Source organism: Electrona antarctica (genome assembly GCF_951216825.1).
Source record: "Electrona antarctica genome assembly, chromosome: 3".
Taxonomy (NCBI): Eukaryota; Metazoa; Chordata; class Actinopteri; order Myctophiformes; family Myctophidae; genus Electrona; species Electrona antarctica.
The window spans coordinates 47416923-47429178 of NC_136808.1; the positions used below are offsets into that span (position 1 = coordinate 47416923).

Consider the following 12256-nt stretch of genomic DNA (forward strand, 5'->3'; position numbering starts at 1 on the left):
GAGTGCTACGGGCTAAGATGTCCTACCTGGGGTGGCGGCACGCCGTAGGACGAGGGGGGCTCTGGCGGCTCCTCGATGAGGGCCATGTCGTGGTGGTAGAGTGCCGTGCGGTTCATAATGACGGCGGTGGACTTGGTGGCTTTGGGCGGCTTGGGCGGGGGCACGGGGGGGCGCTCCACCAGGTAGGCGTGCCCCCCGTCGGGGCCGCCATAGAGGCCCTCCAGGGCGCTCATGTCGCAGAAGCCCCCCTCGGACGAGAGCGTGGAGATGCTGGACACGGTGCTGGTGGTGTCCATGTTGTGCTGGGGGTCTCCTCCGCCGCCGCTGCTGCGGCTGACGCAGTCCGCCTCCTCGATCCCCGAGTCGCCGTGGATAGTCCCGCCCAGGTCCATGTCGGGGGTGGGATGGGGAGGGTAGCCTGTTGGTGTCACACAAACGTTAAAGACATGATATTTGTAGGGCAGGTGCTACGGCCACCATTTGATGAGATTTAGCCTCTCAGACCCAAAACTTATTTTGTTGTTGATAAGATTTTGTCCACAGTTCCATGCTCAGCTGATGTGGTATCATTATAGGCACCAAACGACAATTATTTTACATTCTCTATGTGTGCATATTTGTTACATCTGCATTGCTTAATTTACAAGAAGTCTGTTTCTTGTAAATTAAGCAATGCAGATGTAACTCTTTGCCCTCTCAAGAGGGTCAATTTGGTCACCAACTTTCCATCGTTTAGCTGGGGACCACCTGGAACCCCCTCAAGGACCACTGGTGGTCCCTGGACCACTGGTTGAGAACCACTGGTCTATGGAGTTATGGAGTGAGTTAATTACTCTAATAGACCCCCAGGTGTGGTTAGAATATTGAAATATGTCTTCCCTGTGCATGTTTGGTTTCTCAAAAGGCCCAATTGAGGCCCAGGTCAAAAGGCCCAATCGAAATGACAGCGATATAGTGACACCACATTATCCTCCCCTACCCTAACCCCTCCCCCTTTATCATACAACAACAGCTGTGGGTTCAGTTCAGGTGGATCATCACCCATCACCACCCACCAGGAAAACCAGGGATACTTAATGAACTGGTGGGCGTGGCCACATAAAAACATAATTTTAACACTTTCTGTAATTTTTTTTTGAAAAATAATCTTTCTCCTAGTATAATCATCGTAGGCCTACTGATGATCATGTTTTTTGGGGGGGTTGGGGGGGATGGCTGTACGGATAGTTGCGATTGATTATCTGATTATGGCATTGAACGAATCAAAATGTGATTTCTGTTTGCCTTTTTATGATTTGTGATCAAAGATTGCACAAATAACTTTTACACTTTCAAAAAATAGCAGAAATAGCTGATCTACAACCTTACAAAATATCAAGAACTGATCGACGCGTTGTTTTTTTATTTAGCAGATTATTATACCCTTCGCTATAAAAATCACTTCTAAATCTAGTTAACAGCGTACAGACGCATTTGCTCCGGTCTGTCCGGTGTGGCTGTCAACAGTTGTTAGCATGTTTAGCACTGTAGACTCTGCAGTCGCCGGGTAAAGTTGATTTTGGATTCTTTTAAAGTTGAGTTTGGATTATTTGAACAGTCAAAACAAGACATAAAAGAACCACAGACACTTTCAAAAGAGAGGGCAAGATAGAAATGTCAACAGAACAGCTCCATCCACACTTTGACTGGAGCCTGGAGGTGAGTGAAGTCGCATGCCGTGGTGAAAGACAACAACAGTAAAGATGGCCTATATGTTAACTTTACCACTTGAACTGAAAAGTGAAGAGACTACTTAATCAACTTTCCCGAATCCCGAAGCTATCCCATTCATTGTCACAGCCACAGGCAGGCACAACTATATGTGAGGAGACGGGGGTCACAGGGGTCAAGTACCCCGTGGGCTGATGACCTGGCCGCGAGAGAGGGGAAAAAGTGTAGAAAAAGCCTCAAACCAGGCAGCCCCAGTCCTCTGAGCGTCAAAAAAAGACAGGTACTAGGACCATGCGGACTCCCCAGTCCTCCACAGTGGAGCCGGCTTGTTGACTGTCTGCAGTCAATTGGCTTGAGAACGGCCGGCCCCCCAACCCACCTCACCCTCGCTGTAGGTTCTGCGTTTGTTGTGGTGGAATCCCATGTGATTCTGTTTGTTGTAGTGGATGCGTGTGAAAAACAGAGAGAGGAGAGCAATAATGCCGGCGAAAAAACAATGCTTGGGTTTCTCTTTCTACTAGTAGTGCAACACATCATGGTCGGACTCGGACCGAATCAGGTAAGATTTTTAAAGAAAGTACCGATATGTTACTTGTAGTAGGATGTGGCACCCACAGCTGAGCTGTATTTTCCAGTATGTTCTTATCAAGACGGTGACCATGCCATGAATGGGCTTATTGACGTTGTTGTCACCCATACTTTGAACCCAGACTCTTCTCAGTTACAGTACCAGTGTTCCTACTAAGTAAAGACCAAATTGCTCTAGAACCGCGAAAATGTCGCGCGAGCCGGAGCCGGAGCCGGAGCCGCACACACAGAGTCGCTTCGCTCGCACACGCACATGGAGCCGCATGCGTGTGCGCTGTGCGTTCACCGTGCGGGGGGAGACGGGGGGGGGGAAGGGGGGTTTCACGGGGAGGGGGGGGGGAGTAGGGTAGATATTCCTACTCTTGCTATTAATGTTGCAAATGTGTGTGTGTGTGTGTGTGTGTGTGTGTGTGTGTGTGTGTGTGTGTGTGTGTGTGTGTGTGTGTGTGTGTGTGTGCGTGCGTGCGTGCGTGCGTGCGTGCGTGCGTGCGTGCGTGCGTGCGTGCGTGCGTGCGTGCGTGCGTGCGTGCGTGCGTGCGTGCGTGCGTGCGTGCGTGCGTGCGTGCGTGCGTGCGTGCGTGCGTGCGTGCGTGCGTGCGTGCGTGCGTGCGTGCGTGCGTGCGTGCGTGCGTGCGTGTCCTGGGCATAACGGTAAACTGCTCTCAAAAACATTCAGATGATGACGTATTAATGATGACAGGCGTACCGGGCGGGAGGCAGTTGTCCACGCCTCCTCCTCCTCTGACGGGGGGCGGGGCATGGGCCTGGTAGGATGGAGGCCCGCCTCCCCCGTTCCGCCTCTGCAGCAGCATGTGGGCGATGGCGTCGTCTGGGATGTCCACGCTGTTGGCGAACTCCAGCGGAGGGGGGAGGGGCTCCGAGAAGACGAACTCGCCATCGTCGATGTCCACCGACGCCAGCGGAGGCGGCGGGATGCGGAACGGCAGCTTGATGGGCTCGTCCAGGGACTCTCCACCCACTCCGGGGGTGATGCTCCGCCTACGCGCCTGGGAGGAGGCAGAGGAGCGAGGAAGTGGAGGGAGGGGAGAGAGAGGGAGGGAGGGAGAGGTGGGAGGGGAGAGAGAGGGAGGGAGGGAGGGAGAGAGAGGGAGGGAGGGAGAGGAGCGAGGGAGGAAGAGGAGGGAGAGAGGGAGAGAGAGGGAGGGAGGGAGGAAGAGGAGAAGAGGAGCGAGGGAGAAAGAGAGGGAGGGAGGGTGGCGTAATTTCAGAAAGACAGAATTAGGGCTCCAATTTCGTCACCGCCATTACCCGAGACGTGGCCCGCAATTCAGCCGCTGCCCGAAAATTTCGAATATAGGAACTTGCTCTGTCCCTTAATGGTATTTTGGTCAAGCGCCACCCGCTATCTTTTTTGCCGACACCGGTATTTGCGCCTAGAGGTGTGGTCATTGGCACGCTTTCCCCTAAATTGCTATTTTGGTCACACACATTTGGGAAAGCGACAGTGGAGTCTCAGCACAAGTGAGACTTCAAGGCAGCAACGCAACACTCTTCCATGGGCTATAGACCGTAAGGCTATGAAGCAATATAGCACTAACGGGCAACGGATAAGGTATCTCTTAAAGGCAATGGCACGTGGACTGGTGATTCGTTTAATTATTGTAACACCCAAACCACACCTATGCATAATATAACGGGTAACGGAGGTGTTTTAGGGATTTAGACAGGTAACCAAAATACCAACTTTAGTGAGGGAACACCCCTTCCCCACTGCTAAATCCCAAAACAGTGTATTTAGAAAGATCAGACGAAAATGGAGCCCTTGGTGTCCGTCTATGATGACATTTCCCAAAACAGGGATGCCACGTTGATCAAGTGGTTAATAAATGAATGGTTGCATTACACGATAAAAAAGTGTATCTATATTATAACATTTTGATACTTTTACTTCAATAAATAAACGTTGAGTAGTACGTTTTCCACCGCTGGCTGGTTGGGGTCTCTCAGCTCCGAAGCCTGGGGTCTCAGGTTGGGGTCAGAGGTCATGGGGGGTCTCAGGTTGGGGTCTCTCAGCTCTGAGGGGCTGTCCCTGACGTCCTCCTTGGTGTGGACCATCAGCAGGCCGTCGGCCGGCGCGCTCTTCCTCTCCTCCACCACCGGGTGGCGCTGCTGCTGCTGCCGCTGGCGCTCCTCCTGTGCGCCGTCCGACTCGTACTTCTGCTCTGTCATCTGGCGGCGCAGGGCGCCGTGGGCACGCCCAGGACCCCCCCTGGTGGTGGCTGCCACGGCGGGGAAGCCCGCCTCCATGCCCGTGCGCAGCTTGGTGTCGATGAACAGCGGCTGGTTGAGGTCGGGTTTGGAGGATGCGGCGGTGGGGGGGAGGGACTGAGACTCGGGCTGCTTTGGGGGGAAGGAAGGTTATTACTAGAACTAACAAAAAACGTTAACGTTAACTGAACTAAAAAGAAAAACGATAACTAAACTGTATTGTGTGTTTACAAAATGAACTAAAACTAACTGAAATTATAGACAAAATGCTCTTAGTTTATAAACTTAATCCGTAACTATATTTTTAAATGCTATCTTTTCTTGAGTTTTTATTACGCAATACTTACTCTGGCTCTTTTCAATCCTGCACCTGATGAATACGTCTTGAAAGGGAAAAAACTAACGCAAAAAATAATAAAAACAAAATAAAAACTAGCAAACCCGCTCTGAAAATGAACAAAAACTAACAGAATTTGAAAAAAGCAAGTCAAAACTAACAAACCATTGTAAGCTTTGGGGGAAGAGGCACGGCGGTCTCCTTCTGGTTGTTCTGGTTCTGGGCGTGGCTCTGCTCCCGCATGGCGCGGTCACGCGCCGCCAGCGCCAATGCCAGCGGAGAGTTGGGGTCCAAGGGCTTGCCGGTCACCGGGTGGAGGTAGGTACCTGTAGTAGAATGACCTGTTGTTATGGTAACACAATGTTGTATAGATGTAAATACTAAATAAATACCTTGCACAATATGTGGCCTTCTATAGCGCCATCCTGTGAACATTCATGAGTGAATGCATTGTATGGTGATTTCTGGGTAAAATGGCCACCGGTCTGACGTTAATAATTTGTTTGTTTACTTTTAGATTGAGGTACATCAGTGTTTTAATCTGCAAGTAGAAAGTGCTGTCCTGTGAGTGTGTGTGTGTGTGTGTGTGTGTGTGTGTGTGTGTGTGTGTGTGTGTGTGTGTGTGTGTGTGTGTGTGTGTGTGTGTGTGTGTGTGTGTGTGTGTGTGTGTGTGTGTGTGTGTGTGTGTGCACGTGACAATAAAACCTTAAAGTTTACAGTACATTATAGCGGGCATGATGGGCTAGAGCAGATCATTGTACGGTACCGTTGTTGGCACTGTAGTAGGAGGACTTGGGGGAGGTGGCGGGGAGGCTGACGGGACTGTCCAGGTTGGGGTAGTGTCCGGTGCGGCTGTGGAGCGGTTCGCGCACCACCGTGGGCTCGGGGCTGCTGAAGTCCGTCACGTTGCCGCTGCCGCCGCCCACCGGCCGGCCCAGGAGCAGCGCGGCGGGGGGCGGCGCCATCATCCTGCGGAACCTCTCGTCGCTGAACATGCCCTCGTCGATGGACTTGGACTGGCGGAGACGAGGCATCGGAGCGGGACCTGTCGTTGGGGGTGCAAATTTAACCTGGTGATGGCACAACATATTATGCACACAGAATCAAATGCTATAGAAGAACTAGAGATTAAAATGCTAGGAACTATAGCGATTCAAATGCTAAGAACTAGAGATGCAAATGCTATAGGAACCAGAGATTCAAATGCTAGGAAGTAAAGATTCAAATGCTAGGAAGTAGAGTTCCTAACCCCCTCAGGTCATCCACTGCTGGCCTGCTTGAAGTGCCTAAAAAAATGTCTACAAAAGCCTTCTGCTTCTATGGGCCTACAGCCTGGAATAGACTTCCATTTCAATTTAGACACGCACCCTCTGTAGACATTTTTAAAGCTCAACTCAAGACTCACCTTTTTACTCTTGCTTTTAGTTGAGTTTTTAACATCTCTATTCTGACTGATTTGCTGTGCTTTGTTTTTTGTCCATCTATGTTTTTATGCTTTTATTTTGTATGCTCTTTACCATTGTTTTACCTTTCTAACTGCTTGCCTGTGTTTTATTGCTATTTTATGTTCTTCCCTGTGAAGCACTTTGAGTTGCATTTATGTGTGCAAGGTGCTATACAATAAAGTTTATTAAGGGACCAAGAAGTCACAAAGTGACTTTGGTCACTTATTGTTTTTGTGTTTTTTTTCCTTCTCCTTTTTCTTCTTCTTCTGCCAAAAATAGCAGTTCTGGCTGAACCGTGCAGTCAGTTTTCGCGAAACGCAGTAATCTGGTAGAGGGCCATGCCAAACGGTGGCTATGCGAAGCCCATGACGATTGGCCAAACAGTGGCACTATAGCACTCAATTGAAAATGCTAACTTTGAATGTGCATATCTCATGAACCGTTTGACCGTTGGCAATGACACTTTGATACACATACGTGTCTCCTCATGCCGAACAACTTTCGTGTTCTGACTTTTGACCTCTGACCTTTAGATCACCCGCCATTTTTAATTATATGAAAAACAGTTAAAATGTACCTTCTCCCAGGATATTTGATCAAAATGCACGAAAACTTCTACACGTGAACTTTGGACCTATACGGACAAGAAATCATTTGAAAAAAGTTTTTATGAGCCAATGAAAATTGCTGGTTTGTGAAGATTCTTCTTCTGCTTCTAATTCATACATGCAGTGTCATATGCTTATGTCACTTTACAGTATAGTAGAGAGTCATGCCAAATAGCACTGAAAGCAGTCTTACTCCAATTGGCCAAAGGGGGGCGCTATAGCAATTTTTTGAAAATGAAACCTTTTAACGGTCATAAATCATGCTTTGTTTGGTCAAAATGCATGGCACTTGTTTCCACATGTTCCTTGACTCATGGGGAACACATCTGTCACTTTGACAAGTAAGCTCCGTCCTCAGATTTTCCGCCATTTTGAGCAGTTTGAAAAATGCTTATACCTGATTTCCTGCCTGGATCTTTGAGAGATTTGCGTGAAACGTCCTACACACAATCTATGGACCATCGTCTGAAATCCCGGTTGAAGAGAAGTTTGTACGTGAAAACATGAACATCGAACACATTGTAGTAATGGACAATGATCGCTTAAACCAGGACACACGATTGTTATAAAAAACACTGAATGATTTTTCTGTTTACAATGGAATAACTGATGTCTCTCTGTGTAGCTCAGTCAGTAGAGCTCTTGCCCTTGGACCGCAAGGTCGTGGGTTCAAATCTGGGTACCGACAACTCAGCCCATGATTCTTATCTGTGCATATTGTTCTTATTGCGTATCGTCTTCTTTCTTGGTCCCGCCTTATCGCTGCTTGCAGCTATATTTATTATTACTATTATTATTAATGCTCGGAACTATAGATTCAAATGCTAGGAACTAGAGATTAAAATGCTATGAACTATAGATATTTAAATGCTAGGGGAACTAGAGATTCAAATGATATGAACTAAATGCTAGGAACTATAGAGTTTCAAATGATAGGAAGTTAAGGAACTAGAGATTCAAATGATAGGAACTAGAGATTCAAATATAGGAACTAGAGATTCAAATGATAGGAACTAGAGATTCAAATATAGGAACTAGAGATTCAAATGCTAGGAACTAGAGATTCAAATGCTAGGAACTATAGCTATTTAAATGCTAGGAACTATAGAGATTCAAATGATATGAACTAGAGATTCAAATGTTAGGAACTAGTTCTTTAAATACTAGGAACTAGAGATTCAAATGCTAGGAAGTAGAGATTCAAATGCTAGGAACTAGAGATTAAAATGTTAGGAACTATAGATAATCAAATGATCGGAACTAGAGATTCAAATGCTATGAACTATAGATATTCAAATGCTAGGAACTAGAGATTCAAATGCTAGGAAGTAGATATTCAAATGCTAGGAACTAGAGATTCAAATGCTAGGAACTAGAAACAAGGAAGCCCACACAACTCCAAAAACTCTTAGTCTCTCTGAACATTCTTACCGGTGTGCGGTCGAGGAAAGTTAACTTTACACAAAATCTCTAAGAAGACAATACCAGCACTCATGGAAATGTCCTTTAGTTTTAGACACTTAAGTTACAACGCTGACGAAGGCTATACGCCGAAACATGTACATCGTGCTGTCTGCTCTGCAGCATACAACAGTATGCGAATTCTAAAAGAATATAAAGTGCCTTAAACTAAAGGACATTTCCGTGAGTGCTGGTATTCTCTTCTTATGAACTAGAAACAACAAAGTGATCTGGGGGTTGTTATCGTTTAGTTTTTTACCCATCATATCATCGTCTCCCATGTCTATGTCCTGGAAGGACACCGAGCCCTTCCTGGTTGCCTCCAGCCTCTTCTCGCGGTCCCGCACCGCCCCGGCGATGGCCGCCGCGAAGGGGTTGGCGAGCGAGGAGAGATTGTCCTCCGGCCGCAGCCCCCCACCCCCGGCGGGGTGCTCGGGCGTGGTGGGTTCAATCTCCATGCTGCTGCCCTGACTGCTCTTCCCACTGCTGCTGGTGGATGGCTCCTTGATGATGATGGTGGGGATGGGGATGGTGGTCCGCTCTGTGGGCCCTGCATGGGGGGACAATATCATTATAATTAATAACTAGAATAAAATTGCTACAAGCAGCGATAAGGCAGGACCAAGCAGGAAGGCAATAAGCAATAAGAATAAGCCACAATAAGCCATAGAAACATGGAAGACTAAACTTGAGAAAAAGAAGACCATGGAATTGTGACAGGGTCAGTTTTTTTTATAGTGGGGGGCAGGGTTCTTGAAGACTCATACACTGAGTTGGCGGTGCCCGGATTTGAACCCATGACCTTATGTTGCAAAGGCAAGAGCTCTACTTACCGAGCTAACTGGACACAATTGGTTCTTCCATCGTTAACAGCAAAATCATTCAGTGTTTTTGTAACAAGTTGCACAAGGATAACTAATGATAAAGGTGGGTATAAAGATAAATTAATTGACTGCGTATAAACCAGAAAATGTACGAGATTCGGGGGAAACAGGGATTAAAGGTTAACTGAAAAAATATTATTAAACTTCACAGAAAATAAACAGCTTTGAAAAACAACAAATGGGGGCCACTTTAAGTTGTTGACTTGAAAAGTCCCAGTTCAGTTTCCTAAGGGAAATCAGTCTCTTTCTCCAATTTGGAGAACCAGATTACCACATTTGTGGGGGGAAGGGGGGGTTCAGAGTTCCGGGTCGGCTCGCATAACATAATAAATGGACACGAAGTCAGATCAAAAGTTTACAAAAATATTACAAATTTATTTAAAATCCGGCATTGCAAAACAGGACACCCAAGACCACAGAATGAATGAATGACAAAATGACTGAATGACTAAAGGAATGAAGTGCTAGAATGAATGACTGATTGAATGTACACCACAACAAGAATACTGAATCACTGAAAGAATGATAATAAAGATAAACCTAAAGACCTAACTAAGCATCTCCTAAACAAACAAACAAAAATATGGGCTGGTAAACAAATAAGCAATTTTCATTGACTCATAAAACCTTCATTTTTTCACTTAAAATAACGTACTATACTTTCCCATGTCCGTATAGGTCCAAAGTTCATGTGTAGAACTTTCCGTGCATTTTGATCAAAGATCCTGGGAGGAGATGCATTTTAATTGATTTTCATATAATTCAAAATGGCGGGTGATCTAGAGGTTAGAGGTCAAAAGTAAGAGCACGAAACTTGTTCGGCATGAGGAGACGCATATGTGTATTGAATATTCATTGCTGGTGGTCAAACAGTTCATGAGATATGTGTGGTCAAAGTTTGCATTTTCAATTGAGTTCTATAGCGCCACCCTTTGGCCAATGGTTGTGGGCTTCGCATCCTCACCGTTTGGCATGGCCCTCTACCATATTTCCAAATCTCGCGAAAACCGACTGAACGGTTCAGCCAGAACTGCTATTTTTGGCGGAAGAAGAAAAAAACTAACAGTAACAATAAAGGACCAAGTCCTTTCAGGACTGCTTGGTCATTTCATTATTATTAAATATTTTATTATTATTATGATGGTGGGGATGGTGGTCGCTTTGTGGGCCCTGCATGGGGGGGCAATATAATTATAATTAATAATTATATTTAAATATTATATTATTATTATTATGGTGGGGATGGAGATGGTGGTCTGCTTTGTGGACACAGGTGCTGAGGGGACAACACCCATTATATTATGATGGTGTTGATGGAGACAACCATCCTTTACATTATGCTTTATATAGTATCCTTTACAACCATTATATTTTGATTGGGTTACCCTAATCTGAGGGGTTAGGGTTAGGACACTTCAGTGTTTTGTACCTTACAAATGTATGTATAAAGTACTCCAGAACTGCTTTTGCCATCTTTGTTGAAGAAGAGTCTGGGTAATTATGTTTTAGTTTATTTTATGGCAGATTGGCAGTGATAATTTTTGTTGGCTATGACTAGGACTAAAAGACAAAGGTTTTTGATTTTTAAACCTTTATTTCAGGGGAATCCAATTGAGACCAGGGTCTCTTTTTCAATGGCGCCCTGTATGCAAACAAGAACATTTACATTTTTACATACATGACATGGACACACAGTACAACAAATATAATACACAAGCACATACACACAGAAACAAAACCTTGTAACAAAATGTTACAGAAAGCAGGTGCATATGTCTTCCTCTAGTGTGAGGTCAGTTAAGAGTCTCTTAAAAGTAGTAAACGAAACAAAAACATTCAACTTCAATTTGTTTTGACAACCATTCCATAAATGTGGAGCATACACCCTGAAGGCACTATCTCCCAATTTAGTAGTAGTTTTTGGTACCTTCAATAAAAGCATATCTTGTGATCAAGTACCATAAGCTGATGTATTGAGATCTAGCAGTTTTGTTAAATACAGAGTAGTTTACCAATTAAAGCTTTATACGTGAACAGGGTAGCATGTTGTTTCCTTCTAAGAGCCAGAGAAGACCATTCTACTGAGGTATATAATGCACAGTGATGTGTTCTGAAACCTGCTCCTGTAATAAAGCGGAGTGCACTGTGATAAATTGCGTCCAAGGGTTTTAGAATGCTGTCAGTGGCATGCATATACAGGATATCTCCATAATCAAAAATTGGCATAATTGTTGCTTGGATTATCCTCTTTCTATTCTCTTTAGAGAAGCATAATCTATTTCGATAGAGGAAGCCAATTTTAGGTTTGATTTTCTTTGTTAGATTTTCTATATGTGTTTTAAAAGAGAAATCCTCATCTAGCCAGATCCCTAAATACTTATATGATGAGACCCGCTCAATGTGTGCCCCTCTCAGAGACAGTATGGGGTCACCTGTTTCCACTTTTGTTTTATTTGAAAACAACATGTACTTCGTCTTGCCTACATTTAGGGCAAGTTTAAGATCCGCTAGTGCATGCTGGATAATGTTAAAAGCAGATTGTAAGTTAAATATAGCTTGACTACTTGATGGGGCAGTGGTGTATAGAATTGTGTCATCAGCATAAAATGAATATTGCAGTTCTCAATATTCTTTGAGATTTCATTAATATAAATAGTAAATAAAATGGTCCAAGTATGGAGCCTTGGGGGACTCCTTTTTTAACTTCTAAGAAGTTTGATTTAATGTCTCCAACCATAATGGCTTGGGTTCTGTTTGATAGATAGTCCTGGAACCAAGAACAGGCCATGCTATCTAATCCAATACATTTTAATCTCTGCATTAAAATGGTATGATCCACCGTATCGAAGGCTTTTGCCAGGTCAATAAAAATGGCTGCACATTTAAATTTTGTGTCCAGTGCAGTTGCTATGTCATTTAAGACCAATGATGTTGCTGTGGTTGTACTGTGTCCAGGCCTGAAGCCTGACTGAAATGTGTTCAAGATGTTATTAA

At 45.1% G+C, this 12256-nt stretch overlaps 1 protein-coding gene across 1 annotated transcript in view; it reads right to left on the reverse strand.

The window, feature by feature from the left end:
* Window positions 1-12256, reverse strand: part of shank2b (SH3 and multiple ankyrin repeat domains 2b) — a gene marked incomplete at both ends in the record, with an annotated part of 198263 nt that overhangs the window by 31044 nt on the left and 154963 nt on the right. The window contains 6 exon segments of the mRNA XM_079496376.1: window positions 27-418; window positions 3005-3305; window positions 4234-4656; window positions 5057-5190; window positions 5631-5909; window positions 8638-8928. Of these exon segments, the coding sequence (XP_079352502.1) occupies window positions 27-418; window positions 3005-3305; window positions 4234-4656; window positions 5057-5190; window positions 5631-5909; window positions 8638-8928 (1820 nt within the window).